At 37.1% G+C, this 26,525-nt stretch overlaps 2 protein-coding genes and 1 pseudogene across 4 annotated transcripts; all 3 read left to right on the top strand.

Annotated features, from left to right (window-relative positions):
* The first annotated feature begins 8,023 nt into the window (after positions 1 to 8,023).
* Positions 8,024 to 11,254, top strand: LOC132123912 (COMM domain-containing protein 3-like; annotated as a pseudogene).
* Positions 11,255 to 12,356: 1,102 nt separating this feature from the next.
* LOC132123865 (polycomb complex protein BMI-1-A) lies at positions 12,357 to 18,402 on the top strand. Of its 2 annotated transcripts, none has more exons than XM_059534560.1 (10): positions 12,357 to 12,565; positions 15,205 to 15,337; positions 15,436 to 15,532; positions 15,773 to 15,828; positions 15,914 to 15,964; positions 16,091 to 16,196; positions 16,397 to 16,439; positions 16,574 to 16,672; positions 16,901 to 16,981; positions 17,190 to 18,402. In XM_059534560.1, the coding sequence occupies exons 2-10, from the start codon at positions 15,220 to 15,222 to the stop codon at positions 17,508 to 17,510; spliced, it is 972 nt and encodes a 323-aa protein (XP_059390543.1). In that variant the 5' UTR covers positions 12,357 to 12,565; positions 15,205 to 15,219; the 3' UTR covers positions 17,511 to 18,402. The 2 variants fall into 2 exon arrangements, with proteins under 2 accessions (XP_059390543.1, XP_059390544.1); XM_059534561.1 differs by lacking the exon at positions 12,357 to 12,565 and adding an exon at positions 13,167 to 13,186.
* Positions 18,403 to 19,921: 1,519 nt separating this feature from the next.
* LOC132123821 (sperm-associated antigen 6) lies at positions 19,922 to 26,203 on the top strand. 2 transcript variants are annotated; one of them, XM_059534501.1, is made up of 11 exons: positions 19,922 to 20,269; positions 20,457 to 20,552; positions 22,432 to 22,598; positions 23,386 to 23,575; positions 23,662 to 23,867; positions 23,945 to 24,118; positions 24,443 to 24,595; positions 25,261 to 25,452; positions 25,586 to 25,702; positions 25,808 to 25,953; positions 26,067 to 26,203. In XM_059534501.1, exons 1-11 carry the CDS (start codon positions 20,245 to 20,247, stop codon positions 26,128 to 26,130), a joined length of 1,530 nt encoding a protein of 509 aa, XP_059390484.1. In that variant the 5' UTR covers positions 19,922 to 20,244; the 3' UTR covers positions 26,131 to 26,203. The 2 variants fall into 2 exon arrangements, with proteins under 2 accessions (XP_059390484.1, XP_059390485.1); XM_059534502.1 differs by having other exon boundaries at positions 19,927 to 20,269; positions 23,392 to 23,575.
* Positions 26,204 to 26,525: the final 322 nt, after the last annotated feature.

Raw genomic sequence — 26,525 nt, forward strand, 5'->3', positions numbered from 1 at the left:
GTGCAGGGTAGAGGATCAATACCTGAAGTGCAAAGGATATTGAGTCAGAGGGGATGTTGGATTTGACTACCGGAGAAATAAAAAGGGCAGCTTTTGTCACAGAGGAAGCAGGTTTCAGAGATCTCCTGGACTTCACACATAAACTGCACCGAAATAAAAAAAACAGACATCCCTGATTGTGTGACAGCTCCATGACAAAAAATTTAAATAAAAACCTGGCAACTGAATATGATTAGCCAAAAACACATGCACAAACTGACACTAAGAGCTTTTGCACATAGATATTCATAAACATACATAAATGTTGAATACCAACATCTGAGAGATTTAAGCTGTAGATCAATCCTTTGTGGAGACCGCTGACAATAAACTCATGTGACAATGACAAAATACGAAAAATCAGCTCATATCTGCAAAACATGGAATGCTTCCCAGCAAATATTCATGTGTGGGTTAGAGAACATAATTTGCCTCATATGTGTGTTTGTGAATGTTTGATTTCCTCTATCCCCAGTGGAAGCTGTGAAGCATAAGGCATAATGACCATTTCAGAGCTCTCTCACTTAAACATGACATCCACTTTCCTCTGTCTCACACCCACCCGGTGCTTGAATTTGTGTGGTATGGCTCATGGACATACAAGTGACACCTTGTGGATTGTGTGGACTACTGTAGGTTCAAGCACACAGACAGAAGCTCTGAACATCTGAGGCGGTGCAGGTGACCCACAGAGGGCACGGGAGAGGATTAGTCCAGTGGAGGAGGAGGGGAACCACTGCTGCACCATTACACAAAATTGTGTAGTGCATGCTCAAACATTTGCTACATATCTTTTTTTTAAATAGAGTGCTGCCGTGATTATGTATTTTTGAAGGCCATACTAGAAGTTAGGATCACCTTGATTGCCTTTCAGTCTTGCAAGAGTGGGATTTTAAACACAATGAGGCTGTAGATGCAAACTAGTGAGAAGATTAGTTTCAGGGTGATGATGTTTAACTGTAGTCCCATTTAGCCACTTAAGTGAAAGTGAAAGATTTTTTTTTTTTAAATCACAAGGGGCTATTACTGATGAAAAAAATCTTATCAATCAATCAATAAAAAGTCCAATGGCTGATGGAACTCAAAGTGCTAATGCTTGTTTCTGGGCTAGACAATGCAGCACTCCTGACCTGTATTTGTACCATTAGTTGTATATATGAGAAAAATCATTCCTTGATATTTGCCTATACATTATCTAATTATCCATTTTATTCATTTGTAATTTTCTAGTACTTTTTAAAGGTTGATATTAAAATCACAACATCCATACAGTGTTTTATAGGTGATATTTAGCATTTTCTTGTATGTTAAAGTTATGTTAGAACTATATTCAAATTTTAAGAGTCAAGTCTAGTTGTGGTCTGGCAATAACTACATTTTTGACATTTTCAAAAGAATCAACAATTCAAAAAGAATTTAATAACATAGAGCTTGAAAAGAATGCTTTTTAAGCTATTTTGGCTAAAACAAAATAAAAGAATTAAAGATAAACCAAACATGCAGCATTATGTGTTATGGGTAGCTTGCTCATTCTTGTTTTGTTTAACAGGAGTTTGTCAGGTCAGGGGCATGCATGCAGTGGGCCATCCGTCTGTTTGCAGCAGAGTACTGCTAAAGACCGATAGAAACACAAAGCATGGCCTGTCAAGCAGAGCACCCTGGTCCCCTGGCTTAGCATTGGAGAGGCCTACAGAGAGAAAAGAAAGGAGGGCAGCAACTCCACTTTCTCTTTGGTAATGGGTGTTGTAAGATGGGGATTGACATAATTGTAGAGAGAAATCACATAGATATTGACTTTGATTCATCTTTGTGGTGTAATTCAGTTGTAATTTTGTTGTCAATTTGTAACAGATTTGTTTAACATGTTTTCATGTTAAACAAATCTGTTACAAATTGACAACAAAATTAAATCTAACAAAACCTACAAAATCTAAAATCTAACATTTTTAGAAGAGACGCTCGTGCACAGATATTTGTTTTGAGCAGGAGGAGGGGAACAAAGAGAACGTTTTGCGTTAAAGCGCGCATATGAAAGCCGATCCCTCACTCACCGCAGAGCTGCTCGGACCTCCTGCACTGGGAATTTGAGAGCTCGTGGTCCGCGTGAGCCTGATTGTAAAATGCTTTCATTTGTGCCGCATTAGCAGTCAAGATGGAAATTGCACAGAAATCTCAGAGCTTCAATAGAGAAGGAAACTTTGTCAGTTTTGTTTAATTTGACTTGTTGTGAACATGATAAAACCCACTGATTGATGTGTGTGTGTGTGTGTGTGTGTGCGCGTGAGATAAGTGCTGCAAAGAGAGGGTGAAAGACAAAGAAAACCCACAATAACATCTGACCAGGCAAAGTTTCTCTCGTTTGTATCAGCTCCTCTGAATACCGAGTTTCAGCGGTCTAAATGTTTACGTCAGAGTAACATCACTTGAGGGAATAACACTGTATAATTTAAAATGCCAGTTCCTGGATGTGGAATTAGAGAAGAGCAGGAATAATTCCAAATGTGTGAAAAAGAGAGATGCCGATTTTTCTGTCTCGTATTATACTGAGGAACAGCGGGGAATACGGTGTGTTTGAGCGGCTGCTTTTCCCACTTACGGTCGCAGGAAAATCGCAGCGGCGACATTGCACGACAAGCTAATAAAATCAGACGGCAAAGCAGCATTTGGAGTGCGTGTGGGTCGCGTGACTTTGAAAATATGTGCAATTTTCAAACTTATTATTGTTATATTTACATTGGCATATTAGGTCGAAGAAAACACGAAAATTACATTTTTAAAGCAATATGAAAAAGGCTAGGCCTATAGGCTACTTCAAATTTGGGTTAGCTATATGAGTAAATTCAAATTCATTAATGTAGTCAATTTAATAATGCTTAATTAATTAACTTTTATTATGAACATCGTCTTAAGTCTTTACATTTGGTTTGCATAGCCTACCAAATCAATTATTCAACCGACATAATACAAAGTAGCATTCTAAATAAATTATTGAGGCAGCGTAGGCGACTAAGCAAATATGTCGGTAATAAACGGCACTGGTGTCAAAAAATGTAACAATACAGTAGCAAGCCGGACTGTCTGAAGTTTAGATTGTGCAACACCATTCTTTGCTGGTTGTGAATTCCAACCATATTTCAGTTCTCGACTGTCCAGCCGTTTGGTCATTGTCCCTCATCACTGGCTTAGTATATGGCCATACGGTCAAAAACACGACGTCTTTTCTGACTCAACGCCCACACTTATATCCCAGCACTGCCATCAAGCGGCCACTGCTGCTCCCGCGCTTATACTATCACGAGTATGTTAGTCTGCGCGCGGGTCTGCGGCCTACGTGTGATATCCGCGCGAAAAAGGGAACTTAATGATTTTTTGGAACGTGGTGTTCGTGATGCAACGAAGAAACATAATTTTAATCCCTTACATAGGATGAGGTTAAAATGAAGGGAAAGAAGGGAAAGTTATTTTAAAAACGTCAAGACAAATCACGAGGCCACCCCTCCTTAAGGTTAAAACTGACAGCTAGCCTAATTGAGTAGTGTATAATGTGTATTATAAGTTGTGCATTCGGCCCATTGTTACCCAACCGTTTTAATACGGAGATAGAAAGCAACATGCTCGAGAACTGTTGACTGGAGGGGAAGGGCTCGCGGCACTAACTTTTGGCACTGTGCCCACACTGAAGGAGCAAGGGGTTGGCACGAAGAGCCATAGGAATTCCCAAACCTCACTAATAAACTGCCACAATTCACAGGATGAAGCAACACAGCGTCTTGTAAAATGGAGGGGGCAAAGTCATTATAGCCTAGTACCAGTGGGAGGAGAGCAAACGTGTATTTTATTATACGTTCAGTCTTTGGAAGTGGTGAGTGAACAAATAGCCCTCACGAGCCGGAGTTAAACGCTCTGCCAAAGCAAACAGGATTATTGTGAGTTAAGTTAAGCCTAAACGTAATTTCGGATGTGTTCGTCTGTCTTCACAGATTCACAGTGGTCTTCACAAAATCTAGCTTCTTAAATCGTGGAAATTATGTTTTCGACGACAGGATCACATGACACTTATTTAAATAAGCCCGTGGTTTGCAAATGAAAGCAAAGTTCTTATCTCGAAAAAAATTACACGAGGAAATGAAAATATGTATAAACCGACAGAGGCAACAATTAACGTTTCCTCATATGCATTTTCAGTTTTTAGCCTATACTTTTATTTCCAAAACAATTGGAGTTAGCGAGGTACATTGACGATTCAGAGAACATTGTGAAGAACAAGACGTGTCCTCATTTCATCCTTGTAGCTATTTAATATAACATGATGCTCATGTTTAGTGATCGCTTATGAACTGACATAATTTCCATGAAACCAATAACTAAACTTCCCTCTCGTGTCTTAAAGGAGACGTAACGAACGATTCCAGCTCACAATGCAGCCAACTCTCTGTCTTTACACCAAAGATCGACAGAGCTGTCGTTTTATGCTGCTGAAGTTGATTGACGCTTTTTTCACGAGACATGTCCTGACAGATATTCTGACATAACTGAAAAGTAAAAATAAAATAAAAATCATACAAAACAAATGTTGTGCAGTTTGTTTTATTATTACAGAATTCATTAATTTAATAAATGTTCATTCATTTATTGTACAACATTGACAAACTGTAAAACTTCCTTTAAACTTTTTTAGTATTCTTATATCTCACTGAAAAGTGTTTCTGATATGTATTTTCATCTTCTTCCTGGACTCATTTTTTTTATTTAGCCTATCTTATAACTATTATCTCTTTTCTTATTTATCATTATCTTAAACAATTAACATATATTCTATAGGCTAAATATTGTCTTCCCCGAATGCTAAGATTCTCTTAATAAGAGAAACCCAAAATCAAGTCACTTCAAGATTAGTTAAATTGTATTTTATCAGAAACCCAGCAGTTGTAACACTCTGTTTTCTAGGTTTTGATTTATATAAGTTTTAGATAAAGTTCAAAAAGGAAAGAAAAACGTTTAAAAACTAATCTGGACTGTGAATACGTGGCCTAACACATGATTCCTTTATTATAAAATACGTGTCACGCGAAAAGCATGTTTGAAAAGCAAAATAAATCAATCATTTATTTATTTGCTTATCAAGCAATCAATTAAATAAAAAATGCAAAAATGGCTTTTACATTTTTTGTTTAGCATATTTTTGTTTATTTATATAGGATCTCGTATATATTGTTGAATATTATTGCTTTTCTCTTTAATTCAGGGATTTCATTCAGGGATTTAACGATTTTTATATTAAACGAAATATTTGTTGACTTCAATTTGTGGTTTAAGACTTTAATTTTCATTTACGAAATTTCTCAAATAAAAAGGAGCAATACATAAATATGTAACCTCAATCAACAATGTATTTTCATTTCAAAGAAACCCTGCAGTACCAAGCGAAATAAAATTGCTTGGACTAAGATATTTGATCTTTCGTTTGAACATTTTTACACTTACCTTGTTCACTACCAATTTTCTCTCAACTTTATAGAGTATATTACAGTTAGGCCTACATTATAGTAATTTTAAAGCATTGCTATATGTTTAATAATTTGCTATAGGCTATTCTATTGACACTAGAGCTTTTGCTGTATGCTGTGAAAATCAATACAATTGTTATTTTTAAAACAGTCCATAGGCTAATAGCAAGGCTATTAAATATCTCCTCCCCCTTATAAAAAGCACCAGTGGCGCAAATGGTTAATTTAAACATAGTTTTCCCCAATTAGCATGAACTTTCTCCTAAACATTTGCTGCTAAAGAACCTAGATAACAGCTGGTTGTTTGGTATCTGATTTTATTTTTATGAAACATTTAATAAGTGCACGTCACATCCATTTTGTTGCACAATCTCTGGTCTGGGCTTTATCCAAAATGGCCGCTGTTCTGTTTGAGGGTTCGAAATATATATATATAATCTTCAGTTAGCTGAATTGCATATTAAAATTATTTTAGAAACAATTTACTGGTACTTTTCCTGTTGTATTCTTCTATGAGAAGTGACTGGAAGCGTTTGTCGTGAAGTGACTGTGAGCAACTTCCTCGGAAATCACACGGTCGATAGACAGATGATGTTTTATTTTTCTTCTACATTTGGGTTGCTTCTTTAACTAAAACAAACTGGTTAATATGGGCCATTATGCATATTCTATAACTTAAGCCATTTGACCTCGGGGTGATAACGCAAATAGTCTGCACCTACTACTCTTCTACGTATTATAAAATCTTTATTTTTTCCTTTTTCTAAGGCTTTTATCAAATATCATAAAGTTGCAAAGGTTTCCCGATTATTTAAAATGTTTTTATCCGAGTACATGCATGGTCCGATGTTAAAAAATATTAATTTATATATATATATATATATATATATATATATATATATATATATATAAAACGTAATATTAACATTTATTGCATAGCTAATGTATTGATATCGCATGATCAGTTTAAGAAAATGGTTGACCAGACATATATCAATAACAATACATTAAAAGTGTAATATTATTAAACTATAAATTGTGAATTAAATAATATTTTTTGTATATAATAAATATTTTGATATATAATTATTACAAATAAATAATATTTATATAATAAATTATATATATATCTCATTAAGGGGTACATAAAGCAATATTTAATGTACATTAATAAAATAATTAACGAAATAAATACAAATAAAATAAACAAATAAATGTCAGAGAACAAACATTCAAATAAGGACGTCATCCTTCATTCAGTATTTTCTTTTTTTAAAGATTAAACATAATCATTAAACAACTACTTATCTGATATTCTCTCCACATTATGGAGAGAGGATCATCTGCAAACTTTTGTCTAACCTTGTCTTTTTTTACTTTTTTTTTTTTTTAATTGGAACGCTTCGGAAATCTCGAACATAGAGACAAAATAATCGTATTTATATACACAGTAAAATAGTTAGCACTTGTCTATTATATCTAAAAATCTAAGGGTATTCTTATATTAGGAATACTAATTTAGTGCAACATTTATATTAATTAATATTTTAAAGCTGATTTTTTAATTAACCACTACACAAATTATAGCAGTGGTTTTCAACCTGTGGTCCGCGATGGTATTGCAGGTAGGCCACCAATTACTATTCAAGATTTTTATTCATCACATACACAGTTATATAGCATATAACCAGCAGTGAAATGTGAGTCAGGTCCGCTCCATGGAAAGTGCAATTATTAAAGAATACAACACAGATTAAAATATACATAAATATGGCTATGAAAGAATGAAATAAAACTAAACAATAAAACAATGAAATTACCTCATTTCATATGTGTAATTAAATTAGAAAAAAATATATGGAATTGTTTAAATATTAAATATTAAACTAACTATGCTTCCACTATTCGAGCTCGTTGATTGGTTTAAGAATAAACCGCCAATTTATCTTAAATATTTTTGCTGCATATGCTACAAAACAACAGCAGTTGTGCCAAGTGTAGTGCCAGCCCAAGTTATTTTCTGTTCATTGCCAGGTCATTCAATAAAGACTGTTAACCATATAGGTTTTGAGTACTAAGTTATTAACCCAATAATAGCGGGGTTCATTAACAATTCATTAACATTTTTTTATTAATTTTTTTTTGTTGCAGTGGGCCGCGCAAACATATGTGTTTGGTTGTGTGGGCCGCGAGTTGAAAAAGGTTGGGAACCACTGAATTATAGGTTCCCTTTAGAGCCAAAATAGAATAACAACCGGATGTCGCACGAGAAATTTGAGTTTTTAGTTTCTTGTGTTTTAAAGAACGTATAAACCACTAATCTGAACAACACATGTGACAAAAATAACTTTTCTCTTTTTAAAGGATATAAATGGTAAAGAGAGGGACAGCTAAAACAATGCGATTGAAAAAGTTTAAGAAGTTTTTCGCTTTGCAAAATTTCAGTTCTTCCATCATTGCTTTCGGAAACTAGCTATATGGTTAAAGGTAGATTTTTCTATATTTTGTAAAACAATTTGTAATTATATATATCATTTGTAGTCAAATAAAAAGGTATTTAAGAGGAACTTCAGGTTTATCTTCCAAATGAGACTTGGGCAGCTGCCAGAGATCGTGAGAATTGAGCATGTCAAGACAAGTGTCTTAACATATTATGAGGCGACTTAATTCTATGAATCAGAAAGCAGTAAGGAAACTGCGCTAAGGCATTTAAGAGCTCAAGAACCTTTCTAATATAATGTGGAATTTAAACACGGATGCGCCGCGTTTTCAGAGTTTTCAGAATCAGTGATGAAAGGGCTTCAAACCCTTGCCGATCCAACTTTGTTCTACCTGAAATCATTTACGGTATTCAAGGAGGTCGCATTCGACAGTCTGGTCTCCCCTCGAGGCAAAAGCGTTCTAGGTAAAATGGTTGAGGGTTTTTTTTTTCTTGGTGCTGCATTGCTTCCGGTGCTTTGCAGACAAGAAGGAAGTCGCGCTGCGCTGTGTCCGTTGCTGATGCTATTTTCAAAGGCTTCACATCTTCTATGTCACGTAACCACAAAGCTATGCAAAGGCTGACAGACTGTGCTCGCCATTCTTGCCTGTGGCTTGCATACTGCGTTAACAGTGTAGTATACAAAAAGAACCCTCCGCTTAGCTGAATTAGCTATGGTGTGATAACCACTGCATTCTTTTTTAAGAACTGAAATGTTATAAGGTTTCGTTAATATTTACTTGGTTATGGTCAGACCCTTTCATGTGGTAGCCTGCATGTCTTTCATCAACAGTATTTACTCATCTGCTCTAGTAATCCGCTAATGTTTTGTCTCTTATTTTTTCGCTTATCTTTTTTTTTTCTCCTTTTGTATTTAGGCCTGCGCTTAATTGGCATGGCACATAATTGTATGTTTGTATTGTCAAAGCACTGTTAGATTAATTTGGTCAGATCAAAACAACGCTGTCTCTTGTAAGCTCTCTCTCTCTCTCTCTGACTCTGTCTCTCTCACCCACCTACAAAAGCTTGTATTGAGAGCAATTTTTCATCTTTTGCAGGTCACCCAGAATTGAAGCACATTGATCAGACTATACCTTGAAACACTGCCATACGGCGGCAACGACCTTCATTTAAGGAGTTAAGCAGAATCCAGATAAATCAACAATTGAGTAACATGATCAATGGTCTTTTTAAAATCATATAAAACTGTTAAGCACTTTATTTTACTTTTTTATTCTAAAAATATCGTGTGCTGTTTTAGCTCGTGTCTTGAGGAAGTCAGGTTCTTGTATGAGAGAGTCGACACATTTTATATTTTATTCCAGGTTGGTCAATGTTTTGTATGCCACTGTTCCGTTTCCTCTGAATAAAATTACAGTTGCATGGGCTATATTAAATATTTATTTTCTTTTAGAAAAGCAAAAGAAAATGTGAAATCTTTGTCATCAAGGTGAGAAATTGTATATATATTTTGTGAAATACGTCTGTATAGCCTGTTTATTTGATGGAATTTTAGCCTACTATAATTTGTTTACCACAACCAATTCAGTAGTGACTTTTTCCTGTTTGCAGAGTGTAAAATCTAAATGTGTGTAACTTTAATTATGTCTGCAGCGATAGGCTGTTTATATATTATTTATTTATTTATTTTTATTTTATTTTTTACTATAATCTTTTATGGTCCTTAGCATTGATACATGTCCTCCCCATATAACTGATGCTTGAATGGCGTCTTAAGTGTTGTATAAAGGTACGTTGTTTCTAGCCTGTTAATTAGTTAGTGTTTCTAATACTTCATTATCTCATAACCGTTGTTTTCTCGGCAGATTAGTCATGTACATAAAGTCAATCAGCCGTCCTACCTGATTTCCTTAAACACCGAGGAATTTAATTGTAGATACAAAGGCCTAGACTAATGTATGTCCAGTAACTGTTGTTGTTTTCTTCACTTTGAATAAATGTTGGTTACTTCTGTAGATGGCTGGTGCTTCTTCTGAAATTAATTTTAAGTTGCACCATGGAGCAACTTCAGGTATTTACTGAAAACGACAAAGTTGCATTATCATTAGTTTGCATTATCCTCAAGTAATTATTAAGGAGAATTTAACATGACATGGTTTAGGCTACTTCGTTGATTAAGATTTTTCTTTAAAAAAAAAAAAGCCTGGGTAATCTAGGCCTTACACGGTTTTATTGTTTGAGTATTGTTATTTAATAAGCAGCAGAGCCTCCATATAGAGGTTATTTTATCTTCCTACAGTTACATTTTGTAGGCCATCTTCATTTTACAAGAAGTCCTGTCAAAAGAAACATATAGGCTACATACAGACGCAATTAAAATAAATAATTATACCGTTAACTATTGTTTTTATTATTAGGGTACTGCCCATTAATTGACATAACCCATTAATTTTATTTTAAGATAGCTGAAACTGAAATGTCAGCTTTGGCTTTCTGCCTCTGGAAAAAAAGGCTGCTTAGCAATTTTATTATCTTAGTCATTACACAGATGCTTGTGTTTGTCGTAGGGGTGACACAAAGGTGAATTGTCCGAAAGATAGTCATAAAATTCTCATGCGCTCAATCATGGTCACATCACATATCCCAGTAGCTTACTTTTTTAATCGACCCACAAGTTTTAACAGACTTGAAACCAGAAGGATGTCACTGCGTAAAAATAAAATGATGACGAAATCGATGTATTTTCATTTTATGATCAAGGTTGACTGATTGACTTTTAAATGCAATAATAATAATAAAAAACCTATTAAAAAAATAAATAAAATAAAAGAGCTGTTTTCTCATTTGAGGGTGTTAATCCATAATGTTATTAACTTGTTTGCGTAAAACTTAAAGCTTGTGAGGGGTACAATGAAAACCAACTGACCATCTTTAAAAGAAAGAATTTTTTTTGTGTGCTTGACAACCACATAAACTGCATATACGACTATATTACATTAACAGTGTTGCAGTATAATTGTAATTTTATGTTTCCCTTGACTTTGTGAAATACTAAAGGTGGGAATTAACATGTACACGTGTTTACTGGTGGATAATCTGGAATGTTTCAACTGTGTAAGGATTTGATTGGAAAAATGAAGGACGCAGCACAAAGTCTCGAGAGGGCAACCCAGTCTTGATTCCTGGATAAATACATTTCGAATATCGAAGATGAACGCGTCAAACGTGGCTTTTTTCCTTCATGACGCAGTGCCACATCAAAAAAAAAAAAAAAAACGAAAAAAATAAAAAGGATTCTTCTTGCATATATATATATATATATATATATATATATATATATATATATATATATATATATATATATATATATATATATATATATATATATATATATATATATATATATATATATATATATATGTATGCGTTTATCAACAAAGACAGCAGACATGAGATAGGTTTACGTATATCAAAGTGATTTTTTTATTGTAACATTTATGAAAAGAAGCTACAGAATAGTATATATATATATATATATATATATATATATATATATATATATATATATATATATATATACTATTCTGTAGCTATATATGCTATAGAAAGAAGAAATTCTTTATGATCAGGGCCAGGACAGGCTTTTATATAATTCGTTGAAGTCCATGAGAATATGCGGAATGGTTATGTTCCTCTGTGAAACTATTGAGTCATATTTGTAGTAGCAAAATAGCACTTATTTTCTTTAGGGAACTCCCGGCCATAAGTGGAACGTGCGCAGACTTCTTATTGTACTGCCCTCTGCGTTACATTCACCACCATGAATTAATTTAAAGCAGACTTTATGGTAGCAAATAGCCTACTATGTCTGAACATGTGATTGGCTAATCTATGAACTGCTTACTGAACGCCTTCGCGCTATTTAGTTTAATTTAACCTATTGTCTGAATAGATGTGACTGGTATTATGGTAGGTTGATAATGTCTCAGTTATGAGTTACATTCTTTAAAGCTGTTGAGGGAGATTTTTGCAGAGAAACGTTGCAAACGGTTCAAAACTGACCTATAAGAACCTGTCCAGTTGTGTAACCCTTACGAGCTGGGCCGCGGTCAAACAGACTTTGAAACACATTTCTTTGTCATTTGCTGAACGCGATCCGCGCTGAATACACCGACACATATTCCCAGGCCACCCTTAAGGAATGAGATCACGTGGTGCACGGGGCGGTCGAACTACAAGCCATTTTGGGGACGGTGTCAGTTTCCACTGAACCATCAGCGCAGCGGTTTTCGAAGAGAAGACTGAAGGCGCCAGCCTAGAGAAAACGCACATCAGCCTGGCCGTTTTATTGGCGGGAGGGCTACATTCAACTGAGCAAAGCACACACATCGACAACCGGACCATTTCCATTTTTTATTATTGAAATGCGCCCTGCTCCGCTGTTCTCTTATTGCAATTGACAGCGTCTGCAGCCCTTTTCAAGATGGCCGCTTGGCTCGTATTCATTTTCTACTGATCGACTCCTAACTTTCATTGTCTAACCACCTCCAGGCTCGACTCTTCGGTCCAGCTCAGTAAGGTATGTGTTGTTAGATATCTTCCCTTACAAATGTCTAGTTTCACAAACTGTGCTCTAAATGCATCTGTGTTTTTGTGAGAGTAAAATGGAGACGTGTGTTAAAGTGGATGCGGGAACTGACAGGCTCGCGTACGCAGCACTGGCTCCGTCTCTCCGCGTGCTTATAGATTGGAGTTATTTTATCTAGTAATATCTTATCCTGTCTGTGAGAAGGATTCCTGATTTGTTGTATGATATTCAGTTATTGGCATCATTATGTTTACTTGGGGTTTCTGGCTGTATGAAACGGTTTAGTTTGTAATGAATCCTGATGTTCACGCGAAATCGGATAGAAACGGGTCGGCTGTTCATGTGAGGCGGATTTCTAAAGGATTTTTTGTTTATTGTCCCATTGAGCAGTTATTCGATTTTATAGATATGGAATCTGTATGATGTTTACGACCGGGTAAACTCGTTGTTTTGTTGAATTGTACCTATTTGTGCGTTTTCTTAACTTAAATCTACAGTGTAACCTAAACGTGTCCTGTTGTCGGACAGGACAAAGGTTTCAGCTGTTGACAGCAAACATTCACGACACCGATGATGTGTGGTTGACAAAACAACACGTATTCATGATCTCAGGTACTTATTTAACGTATTGAATATGGTTTTTAGTGGCTTCTTTCATTTGTCCGACTGACCTGAAGAATTCTTCTCTAGACAGTCTGGCTCACACGAGCTTTGAATGGTTCTTATATCAGTTCGTTAGACTTTGACAAACACATTTGTCGAAGTAGCCTACTGTAGCCTACTTTACCATTCAGATAAAAATAATAAGCTAAAAAAAATAAGCCTAATCGCGAATTTATATATATCTACGGTAATGTAAGCTAAGCCTTCCCTGTGGTTTGTCATGTCAAGAAGAAAATATGATTTAGTATTAAACTTGGTCGGCGTCTTGTTTTAGAATCCCTTATTAGCCTATTTTTACAAATAATAAGGTTTTTCATTTGCGCATATGTCTTAATTTAGAAACCGCAATGTGTATAGCCTACCTGAGACTTTGGTGAATAATTTTGTTTAAAATAGAATGTCTCTGACTCCCTGTGGTTGTGAATGTCAGAGCTAAATATAAAGTGACGTGTTATTTTTAATACTGATGGCTTTAACACGGTCTGTCAACATTTCGAGTCTTCTGTCATCTGCTTAATCAGGTGGATTTTCGTTATGGTAACGTAATCTGTATTAATCGAAATAGACCAGACAGTGCTTTGTAAACTCGCCCTTTCTCACGTGGCACAATTCATCTATAAGGGTAATTTCCTCCTTTTAAATGTTATTTATTATAACCTATAATCTACAGCACTACCATCACCAAAATGCTTGTCTAGTCAGAGTTAAAAAAGTTTGTGGTTTTGTTTTCATAACCAACCGAAAGGCTTTTTGCAGTGGTGAGAACAAACAGCACTGTCAGTTCTATTTGGCGGATGTTTTACTAAATAAATGTTTAATCATGAACGCCTTATTTAAAAAGTAAGGGCGCAGGCTGACTTAGCCTATCCTATTTTTCATCTGTATGGTGGTTAGAAAGTTATATTAAAGGCTATATATTCATCATATTATGTTTGTTTTCCACTCACGTGAAGAAATCAGAATCAGTGTCGGATGCTTGGTTTTCTGGCGTGTTCTTAAAATCGTTTTGTGTATGGCTTTATTTCCAATTGCCATACGACATCACCATTTAATGCATGATTATCTCACAACAAGTTGCATAATCATCAAAACGCATTAAAAAAAACTGCATAACCTTCTTTTGGTATGCGTCATCCAGTTTCAGAAGTCTACACGTAGCCTACTCTGATCGTTTTCACATTGTTGTGAGCTCCTTCAGTGCTTCATAACACTTGTCCGGCTCTCAGTGAATGCCCCGACGTAATAAGGTGCTTCAAAAACAGGATTTGTGACAAACGGAAATTAACCTCATACATAGCAACGTATGACGATAGTCATGATGTCAAATGGGTAGCCTATCAGTTAAATGCAAGGTGCGTTCATGGGCAATGAACGACTGCGACAACAGTGAGCCAGGAGGGAGAGACTGCCAAAGCAAAGCGGAGATCAGCATCATCAATAACATTGCTGTTCATTCTTTTATTTCAGATCTTTATGCGAGGTTTTAAGATCCTCTGTAATTTTAAACGAACGCTTTAACATAGAATGGGCGAGATTTTTGTCTTAACTCGAAATTTGCGCGTTCACGCTATTCTACGCGGAACGTTCAATTACAGCTGCTTGGTACGTTGCCATGTTACGCTGCTTTAGTTGCTATAGAAACCGTCAGAAGTGTTCGTCACATAGTTCATTTAGGCTATGTAGACTGTCCTCAGGACCGATAAGTTGTGCAGTGTTACGTCTGCTTTGTCGTGTTGTGTCTGTTAACTGGCTTTGCTGCGATATAACGATCGTTTTTGTACATCGCCGTCGTGCCGTTTCACAGCACAGAAGCCCCGTGTGTAAGAGATGACTGAAAAATTGCGCCAGTTCACGCAACATCCCATAAAAACTAACTTAAATCCTCATGATTATTTTCACTATGGCCGTTGTTTGTAGTTGCAAAACGTATTTTGATAAATTGTCATCATATTTTGATGCACCTGTAGGGTCGTTTCCATCCCATGACGATGCATCGTACAACAAGGATCAAGATCACGGAGCTCAATCCCCATTTGATGTGTGTCTTGTGTGGTGGATATTTCATAGATGCAACAACAATCATAGAATGCTTGCACTCATGTGAGTATGAGATGTGCTGCTCTATTTTCTGTAGTTTTATTTGAATATGTGCAACACATCCAGACAATGTGTCTGATCCACATTTCTCTGATCCTCAGTTTGTAAAATGTGCATTGTCCGGTACCTGGAAACCAGTAAATACTGTCCCATATGTGATGTGCAGGTCCACAAAACGAAGCCACTTCTCAATATTCGGTAACCTTTAAAATCACTGTCTGTTCCATCTTTCCAAAGAGTTATTTATAGTAACGATCATCTAAAAATCAAGACATCTTGTTTGTTCCTATCTCAAATGCTGTATATTGTGTTTTCTGTTCATGCCTTTTAATATAAGAATTAGGAAATAACATCAATTTGAGTTGGTTGCAGCAGCATTGTTTGAAGTGATTAGATTAAAAAAAAAGGTTTGACTACCCCTACCCCCCCCCTCCACAGGGCTGACAAAACTCTACAGGACATTGTATACAAGTTGGTTCCTGGTCTTTTCAAAAGTAAGTCAGTCACTGTAAAAGATTGGATTTATTATTTGTAATTATTTACACATGCTTTGATCTGGAAATTTATTTTTCGGTGCAGATGAAATGAAACGTAGGAGAGATTTTTATGCTGAACACCCGTCTGTTGATGGTAGGTAGATGAATGTACTCAAGTAAATAAGTTAGGGTAACTGTTTGAACAGGCTCTTATGTAACCGTTTTATTCTAATTTTAAGCTGTGATTCATCATTTGATTTATTTATTTATTTTTTCAAAGTTGCAAATGGATCAAATGAGGATCGAGGAGAAGTTGCTGATGAAGACAAGCGAATCATCACAGATGATGAAATTATCAGTCTGTCAATTGAGTTTTTTGATCAAAGGTACGTGATTGCCTATGTTTGTACAAGTGATTTTTTTTTTTGTCAGTTTATCTGTCTGTCTTAAAAATGTGTAAATAAATACATATATTTGAAGTGGCCATTCTTTAGTGTAACCTTAATGATAAAGGTATTTTTATTTGAATCCTGAAAAGTTATCATTTAGTGTTTCAATTACACCAATTATACTATTTATTGTTCAGGGCCCAACAGCAAGGCAGTACAGATGAGAAGCAAAAAGAAGAGGTAATTAAGAAGTGCATGCTGTTGCTGAGAGCCTTTTTTTCCTCTTGTTATGATGGTGATACAAATTACACCAATAGTAAAGCTTATCGGCAAAATGTATTTGTGTATAATTTATTTTATTATTAACCACATAGGTTCATAATAAAAGATACTTACAGTGCCCTGCTGCCATGACTGTGATGCATTTGAGGAAATTTCTGAGAAGCAAAATGGATATACCTCCTACTTTTCAGGTAATGTGATATATTGCAGATTTAGTTTCCATTTCTGACCTTTTTAAAATCCCTTCGTTTCAGTCGAAGTTTGGTAGTTCAGTGTTTCATCAAATAATACTTTTATAGGAGGAGGGTGCTGTTATTTATCTGCTGATCCGCATAATCCATTATGGTGTGATATTGATTGATTGGTGCTTTGTTTGGTTAGGGTAAGGTTTTTAATATTATTGTTCTTTGTACTAATAGATTGAAGTTATGTATGAGGATGAGCCTTTGAAGGATTACTACACATTAATGGACATTGCCTACATCTACACTTGGAGAAGAGTAAGTTCTCAAATGTTTTTTTGACTGTCAAATCTGACTGCTGACTCTTTACTTTACACACTTGGTCTTAAATCTCAAGGTAAGTGTTTTATTCAAGCAGGTAATTTATTTATCTTTATTTGGTTAATTTGTGGAACTAGGATTTTAGTTGCTCAGCATCCACCGTTCAATAACAAGGTGCCTTCTGTTATTTTCGCATATTAAATAGAATGGACCGCTGCCTCTGAAGTACCGCGTGCGGCCCAGCTGTAAAAAAATGAAGATTTCCCATCCACAAGATGGCGTGAACAATACAAACCGCTCTGAAAGTGACTCAGCCAGCGATAAAGCTAGCAGTCCCGCTGGAGTTCCATCCACCTCCTCACCACTACCGAGTCCAAGCACACTGGTTCAGCCTTCACAACCTCATTTCACCCATATCTCCAGTCCTATTAACGGCACGACGATGACGAGCCCAAATCGTCAGTTCAGCTTTGGCAACAAAGTGCGAAAGACAGCGCTTAACGGATCTTCCACATCGTCAGGATGATGAGGGACTACACGATGAAGCCAACGCCAGATATAATCCAGCCAATTCCATGCCAACGTAGTGTCATGTAGATCCATTTCTTTCTGCATTATTATCATTATATTCTACATGTAACTTTAACGTAGTGAAAATGACGCACTTCATTCAACACATTGCTGGAATATCTAAGTTTGCGTGAGAACGTTAGAGGCCCATTTGATTGCAAAGTGGAGCGCAGAGCCACGGTTGAGGCATTTTCAGAATGCAGAAATGACTGAATTATACCTACCTTTTTATATGTTTTTACTTTCGCTCTACAGTTTTCCTAAACGAGTTACGTTATCTGTTGCTTGTATTTTACATGTGTATTATAATGTTCTTTAAAATCATGATAAAAAAGCATTTACTTTTGATTTTAGTTGGCCTTTTCTGGGGTAGTAAACGTTCCTGGTATATTCTGGCCTTTGATAATGTATCAAAAAAAAGGCACACATATATATAGTTTAAAATTGAAGGACAAAATACTATATTAGGACAGCGTGTTAAAAGGGATGAAGAAATGCAACGTTAAATTGCAGTCGGCGTAATAATTTGTATTATTCAAAGTTCTTGGAAATTCAAGTGATTTGCTCCTCTGTGCTGGTTCAGGTTCATCAGTTTGGTCTCGAGGTCATGCTCCAGTCCTGTATAGCATGCACATAGCATATATATCTCAGACTGCTTGCAAGCTATTACATAAACGAATTTGTCAGAAGACAAACAGCACTGTTATACCCCCAACTTCTCATTCTGGACAATATTTTGATGTCTTCAGTGTTCATTGTCTTATTGGTCGATTGTAGACTATTGACATCTATTGTATTGTGACTGTTGCACAGTAAAACATCTAAATAAAACATTTTACACGTTCAAATCGCCTTGTCGCGTTTCAATGCTGCTTCGAATCATACAAAGAGAGAGAAATCTACATAAACCAGAAAATCTTCATGGATTTGCACAATATCCGAGTATATTTATTTTATATAGCTACAATAAGTAGGCTATGGTGCAAAAAGTATTCAAGGATAACTTTTTTTTTTTTACATTTTAGTATTCAAGGGTAACTTTTTCCTTTCCAGTATTGGCTCATCTCTCAGCAGAATAAACCTCAAGAAATAATCATGAAAGTGTGGTGCAGTACAGAATAGCCGTTTTTTTATATTGACACATAAAGACAGCCTACATGCGTTATCGCGGATGACAGTCTATTAAATGCTTGCGCGATAAACTGTTAAATAAATGTGAAGTAGCCTAGTTGATCTGGTTTATTCACGGTCAAATACATTTGACCTCATGTAGTCTGTTGTGAAGAAGTGCTACAGACTTGAATTGTAGCTCAAACAGATGACAAGTTTATAACGTATAGCCTGTGCAAAGTACCCAGTCAGACCTTTTTTTGTGCAAAGTACCCAGTCAGTCGTTAGAAACGGAGAATTTGCCGGTCATTTTCTCCTTGGGGCGAGGAAAGTTTGACTTGATATGTAGCCTACACTCTATGAGGTAATGAAAACTGTTTATTTTAACGGGGTATATAGTTCATCTGTTACAGATTACTATAGGTTAGATAACAGTTTCAGCATTAATCTGTTACGACGAGATGGTCTTTAGAAGAGTTTAGAAATGTTGTAGAAAAAGGCAATATCTCAGTGGGCACATTTAGCCGGTGTTGGGACTTCCACGATAAGTCCGACTGAATTTTTAGCAAGGTTTTTTGTTTTTTTTGCCCACTCAAGAGTTACAGGAAGATAATAGTTAATAAAAATATTTTGGACCTTTAATAATATTATAAATTCCATTAATTATTATAGAATAAACATAAGACAAGAAAATAGGATTGAATTTAGAGGTGGAAATTGGGAAAGTTTATTTTTCGAAATATGTAATAATCTCAGCTCACGTCGCCCTGTCCTGGTGATGTCATGATGAAACTTTGTAGCCCCACAGGTTCTTAATTTAAATTCAACAGTGTTTAAACACAAATTAGTTGAAAAGACTTGCTCATTATGTCTTTGGCAGACGTGGCATTAAAGTTAATGAAAACCCGGTTTGTTTGATATGTCAGTTTACCGTAAGAAAATTATGAATTAATAACTATTTGGCAACAAGCAAAAATAGGGATTAAACAATAATGAACTAGAGCGACAACTTTCAAATGGTCAGTCACGCAACGGAAAGTTTGTATTCTCTTCAACGAAAAGCTAATATTTAGCCTACCTATATATCACGGACTATAGCAAGCTAGTTGTTTTTTCTGTTATGAAACTTATTTAAAGAAGATTTGCGAAAGAAAAAGACTAGTAATTAGTAAATATCTGTGACTGCAGTTGTCTCTGCGGTAAGAACTAATGTGAGGGCAGCTGTTCGCCCTCGCAACTTCTCTGTGCCAGTATCCCGCATTCATCGACCCGTTTTTGAATCTTGTTTAATAACCCAATCCCCGCTATTACATCTGGGCATAAACTGCATGCGACACTGGTCCTGATTTGAACATATACGTGTTTCAGCACGAAACATTAGATAAGCATTGACAGCAAACGCACCGACCGAACGCAGTGCCTATCACTTCCGGTTTGTTGCCAAGACAACAGTTGCACGCCTCCTCTAAACTCAAAGTCACAACAAACGCTGTTTCTTAATGGAAGCTTAAACGTACATTTTTGTCGCATTCACGCTGCTTTTTGTCGTTTTTGCTCCAATTTTGGTTACTCCTATAACTATGAGTCAACGACAGATTTTGCAAGGTGAGAAAGTAAGATCCGTTAAGGTAGCCTATTACTTTAAAAATTAAAAACATTAATTAAAACTAGGCTACTTGTGGTGGCTTACTTTTCTTACTTTTGCAGTTTTTTGACATAATTGATTTAAATTGAATTTATTTCTATTACTATTATTATTATAATTATTATTATTATTATTATTATTATGCAGTGTTTGAGCAGTACCAGAAGGCAAGAACACAGTTTGTGCAAACTGTAGCAGATCTTGCATCAAGACCACAAAATACTGAAACACTTCAAAATGCTGGTGAGTTTATAACATTTGATTAATGGAGGTTTCTGCATGTTTGTTATGCCATTTGCTTGTATCTATAGACTTATACAATTTCGAATTTAACCATTTAAATATATAATTTTGCATTTAAAAAAAAAAAACTCAATTCCAATCTTAACAAAATTCATCTAAATTCAAAATGGATTGATTGATTGCTTTATCCTTGCCTACTATGTAGAGAAGAAGCATATTTATTTAAACCCATTGAAAACTCAGGACCGATGAGGGGAAAAGAAGTCATAGCAAATGTTTCTTTGTGCAAGGATCTAAATCAAAATCTTTCATTTTCTCCCGAACACAGTACAATGAATGTTCCCGGACAACATATCTTTCAAAATAAGTTAACAAGTTACATTTTTAATTAGTATTCATAAATAATGAATAGCCTACACATGCTCATGCTTAACCTGATCTCTTTTGGAGATTAAAAGAACATTTTATTGAGATATATTTTATTATATGATTTGAACCTTTGAAAGTATATCTGTAACGATAAAAACTCCATAATCTTCAGGAAGAAGGAGGCGGGAACCGGCAGACAATCAAAATGAAAGCTTTAATAATCAAAATAAAAAAAAAAACAGCGTGTCAGCCCCTCACGGATGACTGACGCGCACAAATAAAAACCAAATACAAAATAAAGTCCAGGCCTGGTCCTCTCTCGTCCTTCACTGTCGTCACTCCAGTTTTATATCCTTCCATCTCCTCCGTGGGACTCGAGACCGGTGGTGGGTCGAGCAGGTGTCGCTCATTTCCAATCACTCCACCGGCCTCGCTCTGTTCACACGTCTCTCGGCCCCGCCCCACTCGTCACATACCCCCATCGCCCCTCGCAGGCCGGGGGGTACCCACGAGACTGCGCTCTACCCCCCCCCCCTTCCCTTCGGGGGGGACCGCTCACGGTGACCTGTGGGAACCTGGGGGTAGGACAGACGAGGCGAGAGAAAAGGAGATGGAAGGAGGAGCGACAGAGACGAGAGAGGGGAGAGAGGAGAAAAAAAAAATAAAAAATTCCGGTTCCCAGACGCACTGCTGCTCGGCCCTGCACCAGCTGGGTGATCTCCTCTGCGGTCCCTGGCGGTGGCACTGGACGGCCCTCGGCAGATAGCACGACACTCCTCCGCCGCCCGGTGGACAGCGACGGCTCCTCCGGTTTTGGGCAGCCGGTAGGAGTCCCCCGTTCCCTGCCCCTCCGGATACCTTCACGGAGGCAGCAGGCTCTGGCCCCCTGGCGAACGGTGCCGACTCCTCCGCTCCCTCACGGCCGGCAGCCGCCCCTCCACATCACAAGCGGCTGGCAGCGAGCTCGCCCGTCCCCGGCAACTCACTCCAGCTCACCGCCTCGAGCGTCCATGGCGGCACACTCCCTTGCCTGCTCGATGGCACCGCGGATTCACCACAGCGGCGAGGGATCTTCAGCAGCGCGTCCCTCCTTCTCCCGGGCTTCGGCACCACTGTAACGATAAAAACTCCATAATCTTCGGGAAGAAGGAGGTGGGAACCGGCAGACAATCAAAATGAAAGCTTTAATAATCAAAATAAAGACAAAACAGCGCGTCAGCCCCTCACGGATGCAAAACAAAGTCCAGGCCTGGTCCTCTCTCGTCCTTCACTGTCGTCGCTCCAGTTTTATATCCTTCCATCTCCTCCGTGGGACTCGAGACTGGTGATGGGTCGAGCTGGTGGGTCGAGCAGGTGTCGCTCATTTCCAATCACTCTACCGGCCTCGCTCTGTTCCCACATCTCTCGGCCCCGCCCCGCTCGTCACAATATCCTCCCCTCATCTGCTCTCAAGTGTCTTTCCACTCCTGTTTTCTTCCCGGCACAAATGTGCTCACTCTCTTTGGCTTAGGTGTAATGTCCCTTTTGAGGCCTCTCCTTTTGGATGCAGTCCCAACTATTCAGCAGACAGCAGCTTTGGCTCTCGGAAGGCTTGCCAACTACAACGATGACCTGGCTGAGGCTGTAGTAAAGGGAGACATTCTTCCTCAGCTTGTGTTCTCCCTGGCTGAGCAAAACGTGAGTTTCTTTAGCTGAACCTCTCTAATTTGAATGAATAGGTTTGTGTTAAGGTGTCGAACCTTCATGCTTAAATGAGCTTTTTCACAATACAAATATTTCTACTACTGACTACTGACACTGTCAGCCAAGCAATCCATGCTTATATAATTTCCATGTTATCATATTTTTGAGCTGTTATTCTTTAAATGTTTTGTGAGAAGTATAAAGACAAAGAAAAAACTGTTGTTTTTTTTGGTTCAAATTCTATGACAGTAACTGTACTTATTACTATTAACAGGTACTGAAAATGTACATATTGTGTCATCAGGAAGGTTTTACGTTCATGGTAGTACAACTTGTCCAGATTTCAGACCACATCTTTCTTTTGCCAGCAATTTATTTTTATAACACTTTAATACAAAAGAGATTGTTTCAAGGTCGAATCACAGTATTAAACAGGAAAATAACAGAATGGATGCAAATAAGGCAAATCTAAGTTCTGCTATAAAGCAGTTGTAGCAAGACAAAAGTGTTGGTTCTGTGTTGGTTTAGTTAACTTGAATAAGTTCATTCGTTATGAAACAAGTACAATTCAGCGATAAGAAGACAATAATGTGGTTAATGCAATTACTGGAAGTAATGTAACTTCACAAGTTATTGTTGTTATTGTATCTTGGCAAAATTGAAAATAAATAAACTGATTACAAAAAAAAAAGGCAGATTGGCTTGTGATTCATGAACATTCAAGTGTATTTATTGGTCAATTGCTTTGTCCTTTTCCCTCTGGATTGCTGGGATATGAAAGACACAGCGTTTCTATAAGAAAGCTGCCGCATTTGTGCTTCGGGCTGTTGCTAAGCACTCCCCTGAACTGGCCCAGGCCGTGGTGGACTGTGGAGCACTGGACGCTCTCGTCATCTCCCTGGAGGAGTTTGATCCTGGGGTCAAAGAGGCTGCTGCATGGGCAATAGGCTACATTGCCAGACATAATGCACGTAAGTTTGCATAAATCTGTCGTTTTATAATGCTTTCTCTATATTCGTTAATGTTCCTTCTGTTCATTTCCTCTCCTGCTGTGCAGAGCTGTCTCAGGCAGTAGTTGATGCTGGAGTTGTGCCTCTGCTCGTGTTATGCATGCAGGAGCCTGAAATTGCCCTGAGGAGGGTTGCTGCTTCCGCTCTAAGCGACATAGCCAAACACTCCCCAGAGCTGGCTCAAACCGTGGTGGACACAGGGGCGATCGCCCACCTAGCACAGATGATCCTTAACCCAGATGCCAAATTGAAGGTGACACAGCCTACAGATATTGTAATCAATGCCTCGCAGACTTAATTTGACAGTGCATTTTTTTCTCCTCTTTACAGAGGCAGATTTTTTCAGCTCTCAGCCAAATCGCCAAGCACTCCGTAGATGTAGCTGAGATGGTGGTGGAGGCTGAAATATTCCCTGCCGCACTGGTTTGCCTAAAGGACCCGGATGAATATGTTCGGAAGAATGTCGCCACTCTTATTCGGGAAATCACAAAACACACCCCCGAGGTACCTACCACATACATAACATAGCTACTAAATGATTTCAAGATGCTTGGGTAAGTCTGGAATCTCCACTTTGTCAGCTCTTTGACACCCCCTGTTTAAATAACATGGTGTGAGGCAGCTAATCTGTAAAACAAGGAGAATGTGGGTCTGTTATTTATCACCAGTGCAACACAGGAAACAGACAATTGGAAACCACATTACATCACCCATTTTTTTCACCTGCCCAAAACTGTTTTGCTTTTCTGGTCTGCATCACTTATTGTTTATCATAATGTCACACTGGCTCATGTATTTGCTTGTGTGCATTGTGTGTTTCCTACTCAGCTGTCCCAGATAATAGTGAATGTGGGGGGCATAGCAGCTGTGATTGACTACCTCGGGGACTCCAGAGGGAATGTGCGCCTGCCGGGGATCATGATGCTGGGCTATGTGGCTACACACTCCGAGAACCTAGCCATGGCTGTGATTGTATCTAAAGTCTGTTATTGCATCTTTTCTTAAACTCACATGTAAACCTTGACTTCATGTAGATTTTGACTACATATGTACAGTACCATTTAAAGGTTTGGGGTCAATATGATTTTTTTAAGCAGAAATGAATACCTTTACATTCATCTGATACATTCAGTTGATTCAAAGTGACAGTAATGATGTTAAAAATATATTTTTCAAATAAATTCTGTTTTTTTGAGTTTTCTATTCATCAAATAATCCTGAAAAAGTGTCATGGTTTTCATATAAATATTAAGCAGCACAATCATTTTAGCTTTAATAATAATTGAAGAAATGTTTCTTGAGCATCGCGTCAGCATAGAATGTTTTCTGAAGGATCATGTGACACTGAAGTAGTGATGCTGAAAATTTAACTTTGCCATCACAGGAATACATTTCATTTTTGTAAATATTAAAATAGACAATTTTTTTATTATTTACAAATATATGCAGTCTTGGTGAGCATAAGAAACTTCATTTAAAAAAAAAAAAAAAAAAATATATATATATATATATATATATATATATATATATATATATTTAACAAACCCAGACTTTTGAACAGTAGTGTACTTCTCTCATAATAATTTGAATCATATTTGATTCTTGTATTTTATTACCATATTCCATATTTGTTTTCACTCCTGTAGGGAGTTCCGCAGTTGGCTATCTGCCTGGAGGAAGAGCAAGAAGATCACATCAAAGCAGCCACAGCTTGGGCATTTGGCCAGATTGGCAGACACACACCTGAGCATGCAAAAGCTATAGCTGTGGCCAACGTGTTCCCTAAACTCCTAAGTCTCTATTTGGACTCTGAAAGTTCTGAAGACCTGCAGGTCAAGGTAAGCAACAGCCCATAAGTCAAATGTCTGATGCAGGTACTGTTTTTCATTTTGGTAAAAATGTTTTTTGCTAATGTCAAATGTTTAATAACTGTGACAGTTTTCTCTCATTTGTTTTTATGTACTCAAAAAGGCCAAAAAGGCATTGAAGAGCATCCTTCAAAAGTGCACTTATCTACCAGCACTGGAGCCTCTTCTCTATGAAGCTCCCAGCAACATTCTAAAACATGTCATCTGCCAGTTCAGTAAGGTAGCGGGAACTTATTGTTTTCATCAGCACATTTTATGAGATCAGCATTGTTAATCATAATAAGAACTATTCAGGAAACTTTTCTATTTCCTACCAATCTTACAGGTTCTTCCTCATGACAGTAAGGCACGGCGATTGTTTGTCACCAGTGGCGGTCTGAAGAAAGTACAGGAGATCAAAGCAGAACCTGGCTCTGCAATTCAGGAATATATCAATGCAATCAACAGCTGCTACCCTGAAGAGATTGTCAGGTTCATACACATTTATATGAATAATAAACAGTACCTAACAAAGTGCATTCATAATGCTGTAAACTTTAACTGTATGGTTTTTGTTGTTCCACTGACCGGCCCTTCTTTCACAGGTATTATTCACCTGGTTACTCTGAGATCTTGCTGGAAAGGATTGATAACTATCAGCCAGTGTGATTTCCTTTACTGAAACACTATGAATGCTTTTTAAAAAGTTGTGAAAAATTAAAATAAAATTACCATACCAATAATCTCATCTGAAACATCTTATTTTGTTATATTTATTTGTGGTACATGATTCTGGATTCAGAGATTTGCTGTTTTTGACAAGCAAACCTTTATATTTTAAACATCTGTCTAGTTGCATAAAATCCTTGGTATATTTGGTAGTAGTTGTTTAACAACAGCAACAACAACAACAAAAATAAAAATAATATTAATTGATTATGAACCTGCTACCTCCTTGAGGTATAATTCCATTTAAACTCTTGTCATCTGTAAACAACCATTTGAGGCTGACTGATTACTGAGACACTTGCTCAGTTCTGGTGTTGAGTGTAGGAATTAGCCTG

Source organism: Carassius carassius, chromosome 42 (genome assembly GCF_963082965.1).
Source record: "Carassius carassius chromosome 42, fCarCar2.1, whole genome shotgun sequence".
Classification (NCBI taxonomy): Eukaryota; Metazoa; Chordata; class Actinopteri; order Cypriniformes; family Cyprinidae; genus Carassius; species Carassius carassius.

Coding starts and splice junctions, on each gene's coding strand:
- LOC132123821 (XM_059534501.1), top strand. CDS start 20,245: ATGAGTCAACGACAGATTTTGCAAG. Junction 22,599..23,385: donor TCTCCCTGGCTGAGCAAAAC/GTGAGTTTCTTT, acceptor GGGATATGAAAG/ACACAGCGTTTCTATAAGAA. Junction 24,596..25,260: donor TGGCTGTGATTGTATCTAAA/GTCTGTTATTGC, acceptor TCACTCCTGTAG/GGAGTTCCGCAGTTGGCTAT.
- LOC132123865 (XM_059534560.1), top strand. CDS start 15,220: ATGACGATGCATCGTACAACAAGGATCAAGATCACGGAGCTCAATCCC. Junction 15,965..16,090: donor TGAACACCCGTCTGTTGATG/GTAGGTAGATGA, acceptor ATTTTTTCAAAG/TTGCAAATGGATCAAATGAG. Junction 16,197..16,396: donor ATTGAGTTTTTTGATCAAAG/GTACGTGATTGC, acceptor TTTATTGTTCAG/GGCCCAACAGCAAGGCAGTA.